Source organism: Aythya fuligula, chromosome 3 (genome assembly GCF_009819795.1).
Source record: "Aythya fuligula isolate bAytFul2 chromosome 3, bAytFul2.pri, whole genome shotgun sequence".
NCBI lineage: Eukaryota > Metazoa > Chordata > Aves > Anseriformes > Anatidae > Aythya > Aythya fuligula.
In genome coordinates, this window is record NC_045561.1 from 86,712,815 (window position 1) to 86,732,839 (window position 20,025).

The window sequence follows — 20,025 nt, forward strand, 5'->3', positions numbered from 1 at the left end:
GATCTTTCTTTGCTTCTCACTTTGTACGTTTCTGCCTTTCTCTAAAATACACACTATTTAAAAAATAAAAAATAAAAATAAAATTGAAATTGTTTTTCCCATGTACTTCTTTTTTTACATAACTATAGAAAACAAAACACTGACTTTTTCTCCAGTGAAGGGCTCTCTGATTAAACAAGAAACAGATGCAAAAGCTACTTGAAAGATAATCATTAACTTGGTAAGTGAACCGCAGTGAAGTTCCTGCTTCATTTTGGTAGTTTGCGGAACACATTGAGAACCATACTGAAAACAATTTATACCAGCTGACAATTAAGTTATGACAATTCACACCATCTATGGAACCAACCCATGAGAACAGCAAAATGTATACAGGAAAACACAACTGTTTGTTAGAAAACTTGGTGTGTCAACGTCAAAAATGTTGCAGTTCAATGGAAAATGTAAATTGCAGTGCAATGTGGCTTTCTATTCACTAAAATTTGTCCCATTTCCATGAAAAGAAACGTTATATTTTTAGCTTCTGAATCACTAAGATCCATTTGGAATGACTGACACTTACTAGGTTCATAGTAATCCATTATAGTCACTGAAGCATCTTGGATATTTGCCACTTTGAAGTCTCTCACAGCCGGAATATCCACACAAACCTGTGTTTCATTTAGCTAGAAAAACAGAAGAGAAACATCCTGAGAACCCTGCTGATGGTGGTTCATGGAAGAGATAAGAACTTCTAACTCATTGGCAGTTCTCTTCATTTATAAAGACTTGGAGTGAGGATGCACATAAAACCACTTATTTCACTTGTTGTTACTTCGGCCAAAACACAGACTTGTTAAAAAATTTACCTACGTATAAATGATTTTACAAGATTTTTGCAGTCTAGAAACGCCTTACAATGGTGTTGCACCTATCCCATCAGTCTCTTTTTAAAAAATGGAACTCATTCAATGTAGATAGCAGTTGTTGGTTTCCACGAAGAATACAATCATACTGTCTTTCTGACTTTAAAATCTAACATTGGCAGTCAAGATTAGCATCACTGCAAATGCATTTCTCTGTTATTTTCAACTTACGGTGTCTAAGTATAGGTTTACTTTTCCATTTTCCTCTTCCATCTTCTTAATTGTATTGTCCAATGGAACGAAATCCGGTGACACAGAGAAACCACTGAGTAAGCCAACCTCCATGAGGACCATACCACTACTGGGAGCTGCACCAGAACCCAAGTACCTTTTCAAAATATGGAGGCAAAGAAAATTTTAGTAGAAACACAATAGCAAACTCTCCAAATAAATTGTTTAATTATTACATCTCAACAACAGAAGAAATAATGCTCAAGAATACTTAAGAAACAAATCAAACAAAATGCCATCAAGAAAAAAAATATCTAACAATAAAGAGATAAGAATGGATTTCTCTATTTTTTCTGCCTAATTTCAGCCACATACAAAAATTTAAGCTTAGAACTGACAAAACTACAGTATATAAATGATATGAGGGACAACACTAGGACAACATTGACAGCACTGGCATCTTGAAGTACATGTTTACATCACACATACATATGAAATAATGTGATTAAACGTATGAAAAGGAATATTTGAAAAGGAGATAATTAAGAAACCACTACAGGAACTCTTGCACTGAAATATTCATATTTCCACTCAAGGATGCATTGCTTTACTTTTATTCATTTTTGGAGAGTGAGATAAATGTCTCTAAAAAGTCTCGCAAACATTCCCATATGCCCTTGGTATAGACTGATGGTTTCATTAACAAAATCATCATCAGATTGTTCCTCAAAACCACAGTTTTAGAATGCATGGCTGTGTTATGCATCCACTTTGTGAAAAACTGGAAATTTAATAAATTGAGTTCCTTCTTTATTTTTGTAAATAATGCTTATTATTACATTTTCTTCCAGTCTGAGAATCAGATGCTGGACTTAAAAGCTTTGCTCTGTTGAACAAGCCACATATACCATGGCGCACACCAGAACTATCAAAATATATTTATGGTGTTCGGTGCTACAAGTGACACTTACGTGACCTACAAAAGATTGTACAGCTTTAAATAAAGTAGGTGGCAGAAAAACTTCCCTTCCTCCCTTGTCATGACAGGTAAATGACTATTGTACTAGAATAGAAGTGTCTCCAACCCTCATTTTGAAGGCCTGACAGTAGTTGAAAATAATTGAATAAAACTATTTCTTTGTAGAGTTGGATGGTTTAAAAAAAAAGGGAAGACTTTCTTTCAAAGCAAGGCTATTAAGCCTGGCAGGATAGTTGATTGAACACAGATATGATTTTGAAAGAAATACAGCACAACTGCTGACTTTAGTTGGCGCATGAGATTAGAAACAAATGAAACCATCTGTTGGATAATGGGCTACACCAAAGTGGCTGCTATTGAAAACAAATAACAGAATTGGAACTGGATGTAACTATTTCTGCTTAATTACCAATGAGAGAAGACAAAAATACCCAACCTGTTTAGGTAACCTGGGGTGCCACCAAAGTACAACCAGGTAACCCAACTAGCATGGTATTGCCAGGAAGTGGAAATAATACATCCCTAGAAGTGATAAAGGTCTGGCTCCCTTACTTAAGGGGGGGAGTGAGAGGGAGAGAAGGTGGGATAACCTGCAGATTGGAGAGAAAAAAAACTGCAGAGCTGCAGCCTCCGTTACTGGATTATGCATACTCACAGCTGGATAAACTGGTTGAGATTTCAGCAGTCTTTGCATTTACCTGCTTTGGTTTCTTTACCAAAAAGCCATGTCGCATTGTAAAGATTGTAACTGGACCAGCTGTAAACTGATTCATGAATTTAATATAGTTAATGCATATACTATATATGGGGCTGAGGAGAAGAGGAGGACTAGTGCATCAAGCCAAGCAACCAGAGGTGAAGTCTCAGTTTAAATAATAGAAACACAGAATAGTAGCACTTACACTGCTCCACTTTCCATGACGGAGCTGATGGATCTTAATGTTCCAAGTATGCACCCAGGGGTACTTTTATAATGCTGCTAGATCTTCCCAATATCCTTTGAACACTTTGCAAGTAAAACATCATCCTACAGCCTTCTAGAGATAAGTCCCTTCCTATCTGTATTCCTGAGTCAAAGTGCTGAGCTAGAATATCAGAATGCTCATCCCAGGTTTATCCCAGACCCATCATGTAAGCCTTTACACATCAGGATTTGGTGCTAGGCTTTAAAAAGCTGTTGATACTTCACAGAAAACCAAGAGAAAAAGCCCATTCTATTTCAAGAGCTCTCATATATTCTAGTGTCCTGACCACCATCTGTATGCCTGAATTGGTTAACAGAAACACATAAAAACAGGGATCTGGCTTTGTGCCTGCTGGATATTTTCCAAATTAAATCAATCCTCTCCACACTGACATCATATTCACTATAGCTATTATTTGTGTGATGGTGTCACCTAGAGGCACCATCTCCGGTCACAGCTCCGCTGTGCAGAGCATGAAAATAGTCCTAGCTATAACAAGTTTAAAATTTAAATAAATAACAATAAGAGGACATAGAGGAAAGGAATGTAAGCGTGAACTTGGTTGATCAGGTGATACTTTACAAATCCTGCATTTATAAGGAACCCATTATAAGATGAAAAGAAGTAAATAGTGTTTCAAGAAGTATTGACAAGGAACAGATGATTTCCTTCAATACAAAGAGTGTAGTCACCTCAACATCCTTGTAGATAATAAGAAATATAAGATTATAAAATGTAAATACATATGTAAAAAGAGATAGTGTCCTCAAGAGTTTTCTGTGAAATACTCAAATGCGCTTTAATGACAGGAAGATGTATCTACTGAGAAAATCACAAGAACATCTTCGTGTGTTTGTTTGCGATACATGTATAGGCACTTTTTCAGCAAGTAAAAAGGAGGCAGCAAAGCAGTCAAAGAAACAACCTGGTTTAATGACTGGCTGACCTAGGAATATGCAATATGACTATTCAGTGTCACCAATTCTCAGCTGATTCAATTTCTCACAATGTACAACGCATCCAGTGACTGTTCTATGGTCTCTGAGATGATACTTCAGCAATCTCAACTCAGTTCCTAGTAGATGTTTACTGAACAAGAAGCATCATCCCAGATGCACCCTCACAGCCCTTATTTAGGGGAAAGAATAAAATGATTTTGTACAGAAAAATCATCACCTCTTTCAACTCTAGAATCATGTTCACATTAAGTTACATTACTGAAATCATAAAGACATGATATATATAAATGAAAGACCACAACACTTGCACAGTAAGACAAACTGCAGTTGAAGTTAACATTACAAAGACATGGATTTTGACTCGTCAAAACTGTTCCAAGCTAAGTTTATTAACAGAGATGAACAAAGAATGATTACTTCTATTTCATAATGTTTTTTAACACTTCAGAAATTTGCTTCTCTTTTTATAAAAGGAGGTATCTACTTCTATATCAAAAGCAAAGTATTCTGTTCATGAAGGGTAAAGTTATGGGACTGTTCCCGCAGTCTGTTACTAGAACATGGAAGACAGAGGTTCAATTTTCAAGTCTGTCCAGGGTTCTCAGTATAGCTAAGAAGCACTTGCACCAAATAAGCTTTTAAGTTTTTTCTTTTATTTCACACAAATTCTTTCATATACCTCTAACATGTAGGTAGACACTATATTTATGCAAGCCAGTAAATAAAAAAATCTGTCCAGCAAACATTTTGCACAAAGGATCTATTCATATCCATCAGCTGTCACTAGATTTATTGCCTTACAAATTGCTTCTTAGTTTAATTACTAATGTCTTTACAAAGTAATTCTTTTACTCTCTTTAATTGTATGTTAAAATGCCATACACTAGTATATTCATGCAAACATATGGGAAGTTTACCTTATTTTAAGCAACACAGCTGTTGTGTAGACAAAGAGGTACATGAGATGCTCCAATTGAATTACCTACCTTGTGCACACATTCAAGGTCAAATGGTTCATATCATCTTTGTCATCCTTTACATCAACATTCAAGTCAAAAGCTTCTTGTTTTCGCACAGATCTGAGCTTCTGATCAGCGTATTTTGTGTTGTAAATAACATTGAGCTGTGGATTGAATATAGAGACATTATAGGACATATGCAAAACAAATCTATGGAGTTAAGACACTAACAGTAGAATGCCAGAGGTATGATCATATGAGACAGGATATATGACCTTGTATCTGACAGTTGGACACAAGATCCCAAGGGCAATCTCTGAAAGATATATTTTCTGAACATTTTATTATGCAGCCCAAACCAAAAACCAATGCAATTAGCTGGACACATCTGAGTCAAACACAAAGTAGCTCTAGGAAAATGGGCAATTTTCTTCCTAGTTGCTTTCTGCTGGTTTATAATGTGTGCAGCTACTTCCTGACAGTATGAAATGGGATGAATGAAGGCAAACTTCAGAGACTGACACCCACTGGGTTAAAAAAAAAAAAAAAGGCTGGAAATAAAAGAGCAAGAGCAAATACATAGCATATGTACAGAATTTGTCTTCAGTTTTCATGTCACAGCATTCATACACTCAAAACAGATGAGGAATAGCACGTCACTCCACCCTTGAAATAATGTAGTTTTTATGCACTAAGAAGTTTCATCACCTGTTTCATCTGTGGAAAGACAAAGCTATACTCACTCTGCTTCAAAGACAGAGCTCTTGCCCTTTCTGCTCAATGAGTGCCAAGCTCTGTTAAGTGAGCCAAGTAAGAAAGTATGACAGGATGTTCAATAGAGGACAGTAACAATATAAACAGGTTCATCTATTAAGCACAGTTTAAAGAGTTTCCAGTTCTTTTAGCATAGATTGTGCATAAAATGCTTGAAGCAGTGGTAGAAGACTGGTAAAACCAGAAGCTCTTAGAGGTGGTGTGAATAACTGGGGAACAGCCTGATTATCTCAACAACCTATAAAATTACCACTGCCAACAGCCAAAGCAGAAATGCTGGAGCTGAAATTGAAGAACAAATAACTCTCATGTTATCAGTTATGACAGAAAATTATGTATAAAAAAAAAAAAAAAAAGGCTGTACTGCCTACAGAATTGAACCTGATGAGGTAAAGAAACAGTTGAATTGTTACTTGCAGTAGTTCTTTAAAACTGCATTGGTACTAGACTGGAGGATGAAAAATGTGACAGCAATTCTTAAAAGAGTACTGGAGGTCTACAGAACAGCAGATTTTACATAAACTCAGTATCTGTATCAGAAAACACAGCGGAAATTACACAAGTAAATGTGACACTTTTAAGAATACCTGTTGCTATCAGTTACCCTAATTAAGCAAAAAAACATGGACAGAGCTCCACCTGGATGTTCCTGGATGTTACGCAGGCACATAGCTGGTTAGGAAGATAACTAACCAAAGATACCAAAACAAAAGAAGATGCCAAGGGTTAAAAGGCTGTTAAAAGGTGAGACTGGAGGGTACAAGTACACAAAAGGAGTGAAGTCCTAAAGCAATCTGTGCTGGATGACCACTGTTAAACATCTTTAATTGATGTAGAAAACGAGGTGAATGTTGATGCAGTAAAGTTTGCTGGTCATGCTAATTCATTTGAGGCAGCAAAGATAAGGATTACTGCAAAGAGTTGCAGAATAAAAGAATTTTTATGTACATAATGGGCTTCCAACCAATTACTTACTACTTACTTGCTTATCTATGAAAATATCATCTCAGTGTTCAGCGGTCATTAAAAATATCAAATAAAATGTTGAAAAAGAAATAAACAAAGGCTAGGAACATCATAATGACACACTATAAAGCCAAGGTGAAGCTTCTGTACTCCAAGAAAGATATGGTATTATTTCAAAAGGCACAGGTAAATTTGACTAAGCTGATCAAAGGCAGAGAATAATTTCCATTTAAGAGATGGTAAAATACATGACAACTCTTCAGCCGTAAGTTGGAAGGACACGGTTAAGGGTCTAGAGAATAGTGACCATCATGGGAAAGATGAATAGGAAACAGTTTTTTCATGCAACACAAGATTAAATTGTGGAATTCCTTCCCACAGGATGCAGTAGGTGTTAAACTGTACAAGAGTTCAAGGGCAAAATAGGTAACTTCATGGAATCCCACTGAGATTTTCTATGCCTAAAGAAACTATCTCCAGACAAAGATCTCAAATAATACAAGGTAAGAGGTAGAAAAGACAATCAGGTAACATATGTCATTATCTTGTTCTTACACTCCCACCTAAGCATCCATCTCTGGCTATTGTGGAAAACAAAACATTGGGCAGGACTGGGCTTTGCTCTGCCCCAAGACAGTTCCTCTTATACCTACTCTCCAAATAAATGAACTATGGGGAGCAGATTCAAGAGGAGGAAAAGGTAGCACTTCTTCATGCACTACACCATTAGCTGTACAACTACTTGCTACAAAAAGCTGTGGTTGTCAAAAACTTAGAAAGATTCAAAAAGTAATGCATTTATGGAAGAAAAATCTATTGAAGAAAAATCTACCAAGCCAGAGATGGCACAAAGATGACCTGTGGATTGGGAAGGCCCCACAACACAGACTGGTAAAGGACAGAAGGGTATACCAGTGAAATATCACTCCACATTTGCCCTGTTCTAGTAACCTTCATTGGTCACTGTGGGATAAATAATGAAAAATACCAGTTGTCCCAGTGCATCCGCTCTAACGTACTCATGTTTTTATAGCCAAAAAAGACATAAAAAGTGAAATTTATCTTTAAGAAGACATTCTAAGGTGTTTTAGACTGATCAACACCCCATGTGATGTTGATGGTAACTGCAGTATCCCTTTGCTATGGTACACACAGGACATCACCTCTGACAGAGGACAAGAGAAGAGGTTGGTGACTCAGAACTTCATTGAGATGAATCAGAAAGCTCAACTTTCAAAACCCTAGAATGACAAAATCAAATATAAGAAACTATGAAAATATTTATTATCAAAGATTAGTTGATATTTATTTGACAGAACTGTGATTTTCAACGATGATGAAAGTTTTCATACAGTTTTCACAGATAAATAATCATTACATGTTCCCTCAGTCATCAAGATGGCAGAGGGAACTTCGTTTTTGTACAAAAATAATCAGAGTATGGCTCAAATAATTCCTCTTTCAAGACCCCAGTATGCACTTTGCTTGGCTAAAGAAAAGGGAGCGAAGAGGGCTTCTGGAAAATTATATTCCCTTTTCAACAGTTTCTGGCAGCAAAAGGAAAACTGACAGTCCAAATTTAAAGGTATGACGAGGGTTGTCCAAGTTATAGGATAGAAAGTCAGTGCAAATGGATGAGTTTTAATTTCTCATCTTTGTTTTTGTTACTACATCCCTCGCTCCTTGATATGAAAGTTATGTTCTTTCTTTCTTTCAGTCTACACATATCTGTATTCCTGTCAACCTGCCCAGCATTCCTGAATTTATCACGCTGTGTGAGTGAAGAGACAATTCTGTACAGACACTCAGAACAGCAGTGGTGTAACAGCGAAGATTTATCTATACAACTGCTCTGCAGAAGAAGACTCTACCAAGGAGAAAGCCAGCTTAGAAGCCTGCCAGTTAAAGGCATGCAGAAAATTTGGTAAAAAGACAAGCTGGCAGCACCTCAGCGATTTGTCATCACAGAAAAAAAGTTGTTTCAACTTTTGCCAGAAAAAGCTAATGAATGGGAACTTACTGCCAAAGCAGGATGTCTGAAACTACATACTGAACAGGTCAATCAGCTAGTATTTTCTTGGAGTGAGTTATTGCTGTTACGGTCTGACTTTCTTTTCCTGACTTCTCATGACAATGAAGGGAAAATGTTTTTCACAACAGAGTTTAATTAAAGCCTCCTCCTTTATACACTGTTATTTTGGGGACAGAAGGCTATTAAACAGAAACTAGCATTAAATCAACAAAACAAGCAACTGCATTTCATCTTAACCCCTTTAAAAAAAGGGACTGCCAAAGCTAAATGCAGAATTGATCCACTCTTGTCACTCTGCAACCAGTCCTGGTGAGGGGCCCAAGAAAAGAAATTTGAAATTTTCTGCGTGAAAGAAGTCCTTGTAACAGTCTCTGATCCAAGCAACAACATTAGGTTTCAAAAACATTAATCATTTATATTACTCTAATCAATGTCTCTTTATTTTTTGTTCAGCTAGCTTCATAAATGTGCTTGACAGGGTATGAATTCAATGAAATCGTCTCCAATTATTTTCCTATCCCTTTTTGACTGGTTAGTTCACAGTGTATCTTTTTTGAATAAGATCTAGTCCTTTGCCTAAGCCTAGTAAAAATATGGTGAGTGGAAAAAACAGTCAGTGCTTTTCAGTAACGAGTAACAGGTGATCCTCAGTTTTCTTCTCACTCCCTTCCTCTACCAAAGACACAGACTATGTCTACCCTCTGCCATGTGAGAACTGCTGGTTTAGCTCTCATACATGCGAGTCCAGGTTTATTCTGAAAAAGGATGGATGAGAGGAGCGATGCCAGCCAGCGGTTCCTGCCATGGAGCAGAGGGAGATGTAAGATCCTCTCCAGACTGCTCTCTCTTTCTGACCAGGTGATCAAGGGGATCTTGCTCACTTTGTCCATATCCATCCTCCTCAAGCCTGCCAGACCTGCCCTTGATGCTAGTCTTGGATTTCAGTGGCAACCTCCTTCATCCCAGAAGGCATGGGCCATGCCACATTTTTGAGGCATTTGCCAAGCTCAGTTCACAGTGGCTCCAGACAGTGAAGAGACATTTCTTCCAAGACTTTCAGCAGACCACCTAGATCACTTTTTCGACTCCTTTATTTTTAGGACCCTTGCATATACCCTAACCCTACAACCATCCTCTCCTTCCCCTTGCAGGGTAAGTGCCCTAGGACATCCCAAGTTTATACTCACATAATGAAGGGATAAGCTAGGAGATTCTGTTGACAACAGGACCACAAAACTAAGTACGGTGTCTGCTTTTGCAGTTGCACTTTTATAAATACATTTTATGAGATCCTGCAGGGTCAAGAGTGAAGGCACTGCCAACTCATATACACAGACAAAAAGCTTTTTTTTTTTCTAAGAAACTATTCTGTTGGGAAAGCAGCCTTTTCCATTAATGGACCAACTCTTGTGTTTTCTGATAATTAAATGAATTACTGTTTTGACATGCTACATTTGGCCAGCAAGTCAAATCCCAGAACAGTGAATCTCACCACTGTACTTTGGCGGGCCTGAGACAATGAAACCCAGCTGAAGAAATGCGATCACAATGTCATATGCTATCTGATTTATTAAATGAAACCCAGATCTAGCTTGTGTCTGGGAAAAGGAGAAATCTCATTCAAATGGCATCAGTGTACTTTTTATTTTAGAATACCAGACCTGCCAAAGGAAGCAGAAGGAAAGAATTGGTCCCAGCTAAGAAAAGTTTTTGGAGAAACTACTCCAGCGTGTTAAGTACAGTATTTTGAATCAAGTCACACTATTTCTGCCCCAAAGCTGCAAAGCAAAAAAGGCAACAGCACAGTGACCTGAATGAAGATGGTAACCTGGTGCTGGGTCCTGAACACCAGTTATTTGGGATTATGTTTGCATGCTCATGCAACAAACCAGAAACTTGAACCATGGTGCTATACACCCTCAAGGAGCCCACTAACCACTGGGTTAACTGCTAACTATTGTAGGTGGAAGAGCTCAGCTTGGTCCTTATCAGACATGCTGATTTGGATGTGTAATTCACCTCCTGGCAAAAACTTAATTGGAACCAATGCTTCCACAAAAGGCACTCATTTCAACAAATTAGTCTTTTCCAGCAAGAAACAATTCACTGAAAGGTTTCTGATCAGCTTTTATGACAAAACATCAGGGAGTATTTCTCAACAATTATTAGTTAAGTAATCTTAGCTGTTCTGGAGCCCTGCTCTGTTACACTACACACACAATTTGAAATGACAGATGTGTAAATGCTGTCCTGCTGAGATGTTCATTCCTATTTTGGCCTAATGGCCTGAATCTAAGATACCTGCCAGAACTTCTGAACTCTTCGGAACACATCATTTGCACTTCAGGGAATGAATAAACATGGGTATGGGTTTATGGTGCTGTGGGTTTTGCAAAACGGTGCAGAATGAATGAGGTATAGCTCCAGCTGCTGGTCATTGCTGATAGGTAGTCATGGCTTCTTTATGAATGGCAAATACGCTTTTGGATGAAAGACAACCATCAGCGTGCCTTTTTGCTTTCCAGATGCATAGGAACACTGAAGTGAAAGTTGGACAGGAAAGGACTTGAGATGGAATCTAACCAGGCACAAAACCTTGAGATCATTAAAGGTGACCTGTGTTCAGCTTTCCCAGGTATGAGTAGAAGGAGTCCAGTAGGAACTCTGCCCTGTTTTGTGCTAGACTCAGCAACTGTAAGTTTATCTATTTACTTGTAATAGAGCAATTCTGTCATGCTCAGAGACTAACATTCATGCGCTATCTGTAGTTTTTCAAAAGTCTTCTCTTTCACCCATCTGGTTCCAAGCCTTCATCACAGATCATACAATGGGGAAAAACAGACCGATTAGTCAAGATCATGTCAGATCCAATACAGCCTTCTTCTCTTATGATATTTCTCATTAGGTTAGGGAAAATTTCGAAGGCAAAATTTGTTCAGAACATTATCTGTTATGTGGAAAGAGCAAGCAGCTTAAATGCATAAAACGCCTATTTACGGTTTGCTAATTTTAAAATACAGTATGTGCTGACCCCAGCTTAATTTGTTTAAATATAAGTAAAGATGTTTGAAGTTATACCACTAAAACAGCCTTTTGCAGCACTGGCAGAGAGGGGATCATTATACCTCCTTCCACTCTTTGCCATGTCCTCCTGATGTCTTGCCATTTTGGCTAATGCTAAGCACGTACTATTGGCAGTTTGCAGGATCCTTTGATTCTTTTATACTACTTCAGAGCAGCATAAAAATTGCTGGCAAACCTGGCTGTAATACCTTTTTTTTATTTTTAGCTTTTCCACTGTTGTTGCATTCTACTTCAACAAAATCAAAATAATTCTAATAGCTAGTAGCATGCTCATGCTGTCCATGGGCCTTTTTTTACCATGGCCTTTGTGACTGACAAAGTACCCCTGCATTTCCGCAGGAAGACAGGGTCATTTTGATATGACTGTGATCCACAAAGTGCTCCAAAACTGTCAATCATCCAACAGCACTTAAAAGGGCCAGCCATTCAGCATACACAATTACGTGAATATGCACATTCACATAACATTAGGGTCACAGCATTTCTCAAGAAGGAAAGTGCTTTGGTATTGGTTTAAGACATTTCAGAAGACTGTTCTTACTGACATATTTAATAAAGCTTCCAAAATAGATACCTTCTTTTTAGAGAGTATATCTTTAGATAAAATAACTGCATACCTGAAAGACAGCAAACCCGCTTCCCTCCGCTGAAACTGTAACTGTCATTGGTTGCACAGGGGGAATCTAAAAGAAAGACAGATGAGCAAAATAGTATTTTCAAAACACTTGCAGGCAGCAGGCTTTACAAAGGCATTTCTCGCTTTCTACAGTACCTCCTTGGTCTGAAGCAGGAAGCGGTTTTGAGTACCAATGGAAAATACTTCTGGAGTTTTCAAAGAAGGCGCTGTCACTGTTACATTCATCTCTGTTTTGTGTGCAGTGGTGAGCGCTGCAAATAGACTCAAGGCTTGCAGAGCTACTACAGTGTCCTGTTGAGAGAAATAAATATTTCAGTGTTAAACAGAAGAACTCTGCACAGTGAACCGTATGGGCCATGCCTGTAAGAGTTCATGCTTCCTTCTTGCTCCTTTTGTTGACTATACTGGAGTCTTCATACACCTACATCCACATCTCCACTGGGATTTCACTGGCGTGAAGGATCCCAGTGCAGAAGAGGGACAACAACACAGGGCAATGATTAGACACCATGACTTGCAATGGAGAATGTGGTGGGAGCCAGCAAAGGGAGCTTCGTGCAAGCTATACAGAAGACCCAACACCCTGATAGACATAACAGTCAGAATCAGGCACCATCCAGACTGAGGAGAAAGCCAGTGAAGGAAGTAATGATTCTGCTGTTTTACAGACGTATGCAATGATGAAGCATTAAATATCCAGTACTTCACAGCAATTTTTCAGGATACCTTGATGACTGAAGCAAAAGCTATACATCTGAAAAACTACCAATATTTATTTTAAAAAGGATAATATGTTTATAAACATATATATGTATATATAATTCTCTTTTATTTATCTTTATGTCTGATTGCAGTCTTAATTTTCCAGGTTTTGAACATAAGAGTCAGTTTTTGAGCAATTGGTTCAGCATGGCTTAGTGAATGAGAATTTTAACATTACAGTATTTGACATGCTATTTTCTGAAGAAAAAAAATACAAAATCAACTATGCATTTCTAATATTTTTCTGAGATTTTTGCAGTTTGTATACTTTCATATTGGAGTGAAAGAAGTTACAGCAACCTATCAGATTTACATATCTGATCAATCTTATAGATCTAAAGAGCTGCAAGATCTTGTTGGAGAATCCCATTTTAAACATCTGAAAGTAGCAACAAGCCTACCCTTACCTAAATTGTGGAGATCAAAGGATACCTTGAAGTTCCCTTTCCAAGTCCTTAAATTTGTCACATTTCCATTTCTTTCCTTTAATTCAGTCAGCGTTCAAGATGTTAACATAAAACTCTTAACATAAAAGTTAGGAAATAGGATCTCAGGCCAGACGCATAGGACCCTCTTGCTCAACAACAAAAGGCTTTACATAATTTGTGTATATCTGCACTCACATGTATGTTATTTGTTGTATGGCTTGTATTCCTGTATATACATGAAATATACATAATTTCATGTCCCAACATTGAAAGCATTATAAAGCAAAAAATCTCCATGACAAATTCATGGTAAGTTATACCAGGTACACAAATTACAGTGTGTTATGATACCCAGACTTATAATATATCACACATGCAATTGATTACTTTCTTCCTTATTGTTTAACAATATATTAAGTTTCTAATATAATAAACCCATGCAAGAAAACACTCCAAACATTTTTAAAGCAATCTTAGCAGTTAAAAAAAAAAAAGTATGGGGTCATTTCCACAAATTAAACAAGGCATCCACAGAGACATTTAGAGTAATTTTGAAATCAAAATAGTTTAGATTATAGAAAAACAAAAGGATTAAATTCATTTTTTAATTTCACCCTCAGGGGCAAATGATACACTGCTAGAGTTTCAAACTTTCAAGTAAAAACAATTTCTGGAGAATTAGAGGAAAGCTCTTCCAACAATTCAGTATTTCAATCAGTCTCTTCAAATAATAAGCAACAATTAACACATTAGGAAAATACTAGAACCTCCGGGGAGCCAGGCTGGTTCTTAAATTACATTTTATTTAATAGAACTATTTTCTTTCAGATTAATACTGACATATGAAAATAAGGAAGAATAGCCTGTACAGAATGGTACCAAGCAGTATGATGATGTGTGACATTTTATTGTGACCAGCATTTGTAGTTAATTTAAAAGCAAGTTTAAAGTAATGCAATCCAAAGTAATATAAATTTTCTGGATGCCAGCACAGCTTACAAGATGTGGTTTCAATAACACAGAAACCTCCTGGAGATAACAAAGATCTTCCAAATTTCATGGCCCATCAAAATTCTGTGTAATAATGAGGACACAGCATATTATGAAGTTCAGACCAACTGCCAACAAAGGCACTAGGTTAGGCTGTTCCTCTAAAACCCATTCCCCTGTCTTATCTTAGCGAATAGCCTTTCAGGAGTTTGTAGACCCACATATGGAAAGAATAGAAAGATGTTTCTCTCCTTGGAAGAAACATAAGCACAGATATTTATCACACTTGCTTGGAAAGTCTGAACAACTCTTTTTTCCACAGGCATCACTTCTTCTTAACTTAACATCTTTGGGTTTTAGTATTTTAAACAATCAAGGTGATCCTTTAATTCTGTTGTGTTTTTTTTTTATATATTATTATTATTATTATTATACTTGCCAAATTACTAAAATTGGTAGTCTAGGTTTAAGATGCCAATCCTGCAAAGAATGCAAATATGCGTGTAACCAAGGCTGTTACAGCAAAACAAAACTCAGTAATCACTATTTAAAAACAAAACAGTAATAGCTATTTAAAAAAAAAAATATATATATATATATATATGTATATAGTGCTTATTCACAAAGTACTACAAAGCATCTTGAGCAAGATATTACCTGAGTAGAAGAAAATCCTCCCAGATGATTTCTTTGCTGACTTAACCACTTCATAATAGGGATCCCCTCTTCTAACCTGTCTTGATGAAAGTGTGACAGCAAAGCATATGCTGCAAGTTCGATATCAATGGACCGTGGCTGCCATGAATCAGACATCTCAGAAGCGGGTGTTATCCAGAAACGAAATTCTCCTGAAAAATAAACCAAAATAACCCCAGATTCACAGACTGAAGTCTTTGGACTTCTGGGAAAGATTTATTTAAGAGTTAACTTCCGCTTACATACTGGATTTAGCAGTGTTCTTTAAAATTATGTGAATTTAAAATTAAGTGAATTAAGTGAATTGCATGTCCAGTAAAGGACTAATTTAAGCACTTCCTCAGAGGTTGCTGAATATAGGTACAAAGAAAGCTGGAGTCCAAATAGTCACTCCCACTGATTTCAGTGAACTTTACCGTGTGAACCCTTCCTGTTGTGAGCCTGAAGTAAATGAGCCCTTGTAGAAAAGCCACCTCATTGCTGGGGTACCCACTAGAGAAAGAACTTCAAACATTATGACTGCGCACTAGGACTTGTCTCTGAGTGAAGCGCAAATCCCCCCTTCCCAAAAGTGACTGACTGAAAAGCCTAACACAGTAAAGATGGAAGGACACTCTAGAGGCTCAGGTTCTAGTCTAGAACATGAATTCCTTCAGGGTTTTCAAGAGGATAGTTACTATTTTCAACCCAAAGCTTTGATATACTATGCGCCATATGGTCTGTTCTTCCACCAAAACAGGAAACAAAACTCAGTCATGTTGAACTCAGAAGAAGCTAAATGTGATCAGATGACTGGTCACTACAGAAAGTGCAATACACCTCCATACCAGCTCATGGGAAGTCCAATCCTTCATCTCTTCATTCCAATACTGATTTCAACTAACCACCCACAAGGATCTTACGACCGACAAGTAATGTTCTTTGACAGCATCATGGTACTCCCATCAAGGCTGCTGTACTTAAAACTGGAAGGCCTAGATTTGCTGTGAATTGTCATTCATTTATGGACACTTTTCATTAAAGCTTTCCAGAAGTTCCTAGTCTGTTATATATGCCAAGCTCAAAATATATCTGAATCCAGAAGATTCTCTTTAATTCCATATGCAGCTGTAAATATATGACAGATATTTTTCAAATTGAAGAATGTCCATCTATACAAATGTTGAAGACTATTGTACAATACCTTGGTGTTCTGCTCTCTCATTCAGTATACTCAGGGCTTCCTTGGCTTTTGTACTTTTGGCCCATGACAATGCATATGTCACAAGTGCCAAGGTATAATTATCCGAAATGCCTTCTTGTAATTTATCTTCTAGATAGTTTGTAGCACTCTTGATAACATAAGCATGCTGAAAATGAAGATCACATTGAAGAATATACGATTAATAAAATACATATTACAACATAAAGGAAAAACTTGTAGAGGAATAGAAGCATTACTATCTTCAAGCAACCAAATACTGAAAATCTCTTTCAGAGTCACAGACATGAACCCCAGAGGCAAACCTTTTGATCTGGCACTTTTATGAACATGAGTAATCTCAATTAAATCAACCGAATGACTTAACATCTCTAAGGATAGTTCCCCCTGTAAATTGCTTTTTAAATTCTTGGACTGAAGACATGATAATATTCTTGCTAAAAGCAATTGTCTTTAGATTTTGCAAAGGTACACAAAATTGGATGGCCTCACAGCACAACTTTGTATTGTCTTAAGTAGTAAGCCAAAGTACAGGCAAGTTTTACCAAATCAGGTTAAGTTTTGTCTCTACTCAGATGTTCCTCTATTTCTTTACACTACCAGGTGTTTGCCAGGCAGTATGACAGTTTATGAAGTATTTCAGGAACTATAAATTCCATTTATGAGTTCCAATACCTGTTTATCTGAGAATCCTAGAAGGGATGACATGACGTACGCTGTGAGAGTGACTGGATTATTGGTGCCTCCTTGGAGGTCACTGTGTAACACTTTGCCAGGCTCCTGAAATTCTCCATTTAATTTCTGATGCCGGACAATCCATTTAGCTGTATCCATGAGTACATCTTGGTCAATATCTATGAATGGATGAGCTTGAAGGAAACATCTTAATACAAATGCTGATAACCTTGGGGAAAAGGTTAATTAAATAGGGCAAAATTAGCAACATCTTACAGCTTCTGCTAACATGACGTAAGAATATAGTGAGGTATTCTATACACACCTTTAAGCACAGAGGAAACTACATGCTTCAACCAGACAAGAAAGTAGACTAAGCTTAATCCACAAAAAATGAAGCTATTTCCTTGTTCCTAAAGATAATCCCTTTTGCAGCTGTTATGTTTCAAAAATAAGCACAGAATATAGGCTCCAAGACTCTGTTTATCTTTGTTTATCCAAGTCTCTTCCAGCATTTGTTTAACTTTATTCAAATGTTTCTCTCCTGCCTTCTGTTGCACGGCTAAAGTGGCAAAGGCATAGTTAACAGTAATGCAGTTATAAGTGTGATGGTAATTATCACAATTATCCCTGCAATGACATCATCGAAACAACCCTTGTTTAATTCGTCAATAATCTGAAGTTCTGCTTTGACTCCTTTCTTTGCTAAATGCTTATTCACATAACCTGTCACCTCACCATGTAAGTGCCAGGGTTGCCAATGGAGATAAATTATCTTCATTTTACAGTCCATCAGTACCTAGTCTAAGATAAACCCCAATGAAGTCAAAGAAAGATGCTCACTGACTCCAGATGAGGGACTGGATCAGCAGCAGAGTAATTGGAACAGTTCTATTTGAAGTTGGCTGAAGCACATAAGTACATTTAAACTAACCAAATGTGGATTAGCTAAACAAAGTGCTGGAACTTGTCTCTATCTATTTATCTATCTAGCTTCCACTACTATGCTTACTATAAGTTTCTTATAGTTTCTTATAATGTTTCTTAAGGTGAAATTCAGCACTGAAAAGAGTTTTACAGTCTCAGAAAAGGAGGTGTATTAAGATGCAAGCAGGACAATTTTTTTTATATTTATTTTTTTTTATCATCAGTAGCTCTGTTCACCCCACAGGGAATGTCTCATAGAATCCTCAGCCTCCAGTATGGAGAAAACTGAAAATCTATTTGAAGCAATGACGATGACTGAGCCCTAAATGGTTTCAGTCAACTGCAAGAATAAGCTATGCCATTATTGTTGTTCTTCCTTCAAGGAAAGCAACAGAAAAAAACTTTCAGACCAAGCTCTGGGTTCTCTGTGGAGTCACCTATACAGCACTTAAAGTAGTTCCACTTCCTTATGTCTTTATACATAATACATACATACATACATACATCTTTATACTAGAGGAGTAACGGTGAGTCTATGACGCTTTTGCCTGCTAGGGAAGAATCTCCTAGATACTGGTTCTTAAGCAGGCAGAATCAGTATGCTCTGTTGTTCAAAATCCTTAGAGCAATTGGACAGATGAGACACATCTATATTACTAAGTCTGACATCCTCAGAATTTGCTTCTGGCTACTGAAGACATCTAGTGCCAATTAAGTTGTAGCTAGACCAGTGAAACCCACTACTTTCCAAACCAGGGTTGCTGAATGCAAGTGCTGCATGGGCATGGACCTTGCAGTGCGTTAACTCCTGGACCAGGTGCAGGAATAACTGAAAAGGTGTTAAGAGGGTGTCAGGGTCTGGAAGGCTGACAGGAACTATGCTAATAATTAAACGGTAACAGGAATTAAATTCCTGGGTACAGGAATATGCCTGGGCACTTTCTTAACATACTAGTAAATATGTCGCACTAGAGAATAAAACTGGAGTGTGTTTCAACCACTTAACAGCGCTGGATACCCGAGAGCCTGCAGCAGTGATTTAAACATCCAATCACCATTCTGCTTTTGCACAGTTAGCCACATTTCACTCTTTGTTGTAGCAAGAAGCCAAGCTCTGAGTAGCCTTAATTCACTTTTTTTCCAAAGCAGTTTTAAGTTTTCTCCATGCTGGTAAGCTGTCCTCTCCAACAGAACATCTCAAAGCATTTCATTCAGCTATTCCCATGGATAAAATAATTCATCATTTGTCTTTTGCAAAATTAAAAAGCCTTGCCCTAATAATGGCCTTGACAGCATGCTGTTCAGTGAAATGACCTTAGAGTTGGCCTAAACACCTAATGAAAACCAGGCAGAGGGCTAATACAGCTGGAAACTTTTACCAGCCTCACAAAAAATTTTAGTCTTAGGGAAAATATCTCAAATACTCAAATTCCAAAGTGAATCTGGCAGAACTACTTACCATGTGCTCCCAGAGGGATCTTCATTTCCAAAGGCACTAAAAGAGCCATCTTCCCTCTGGAAAAGCAGCTCTCTTTGGTAACCTGCAGTGAAAGAGCAGAGACAGGTATTGAACACATGGTTTCCCGTACAAACCTCCTGCTGACATGAAGCAAGGCATTTTCTAAGGCTGTGGAGAGCAGTGCTTGAATAAATATTTCATAAAATATCTCCAAAATACATAGAAACATACAGAACAGTGCAGAAGACTACAAGAAAGTGGATCACTGTAACACAAAGGATCTATCTACAAAAATAGACCTAGGTGGCTTCCATTCCCACTGGTCTGCCACCCAGACGGGACAGTACAAGGTAGAGACCTGTTCCCAAGTAACTCAGTGGCTCCAGCAGGACAGCAGTGAGTGCAGACCAGAGCAGCAGCTACAGAGCTCAGCTCACCAAAGTGCTGAGGCACTGA

The 20,025-nt window shown here is 37.6% G+C and overlaps 1 protein-coding gene across 2 annotated transcripts in view; it reads right to left on the bottom strand.

Annotated features, from left to right (window-relative positions):
- The window catches only part of CD109 (CD109 molecule), a 90,744-nt gene that overhangs the window by 2,986 nt on the left and 67,733 nt on the right, over positions 1–20,025 (bottom strand). For both annotated transcript variants that reach the window (XM_032185348.1, XM_032185347.1), the window contains exons 24-32: positions 19,570–19,651; positions 17,184–17,412; positions 16,491–16,656; positions 15,269–15,459; positions 12,567–12,722; positions 12,412–12,477; positions 4,966–5,102; positions 1,077–1,233; positions 563–665 (exon numbers count right to left, since the gene is read on the bottom strand). In XM_032185348.1, the coding sequence (XP_032041239.1) occupies positions 563–665; positions 1,077–1,233; positions 4,966–5,102; positions 12,412–12,477; positions 12,567–12,722; positions 15,269–15,459; positions 16,491–16,656; positions 17,184–17,412; positions 19,570–19,651 (1,287 nt within the window). The remainder of the gene's footprint in view (positions 1–562; positions 666–1,076; positions 1,234–4,965; positions 5,103–12,411; positions 12,478–12,566; positions 12,723–15,268; positions 15,460–16,490; positions 16,657–17,183; positions 17,413–19,569; positions 19,652–20,025) is intronic.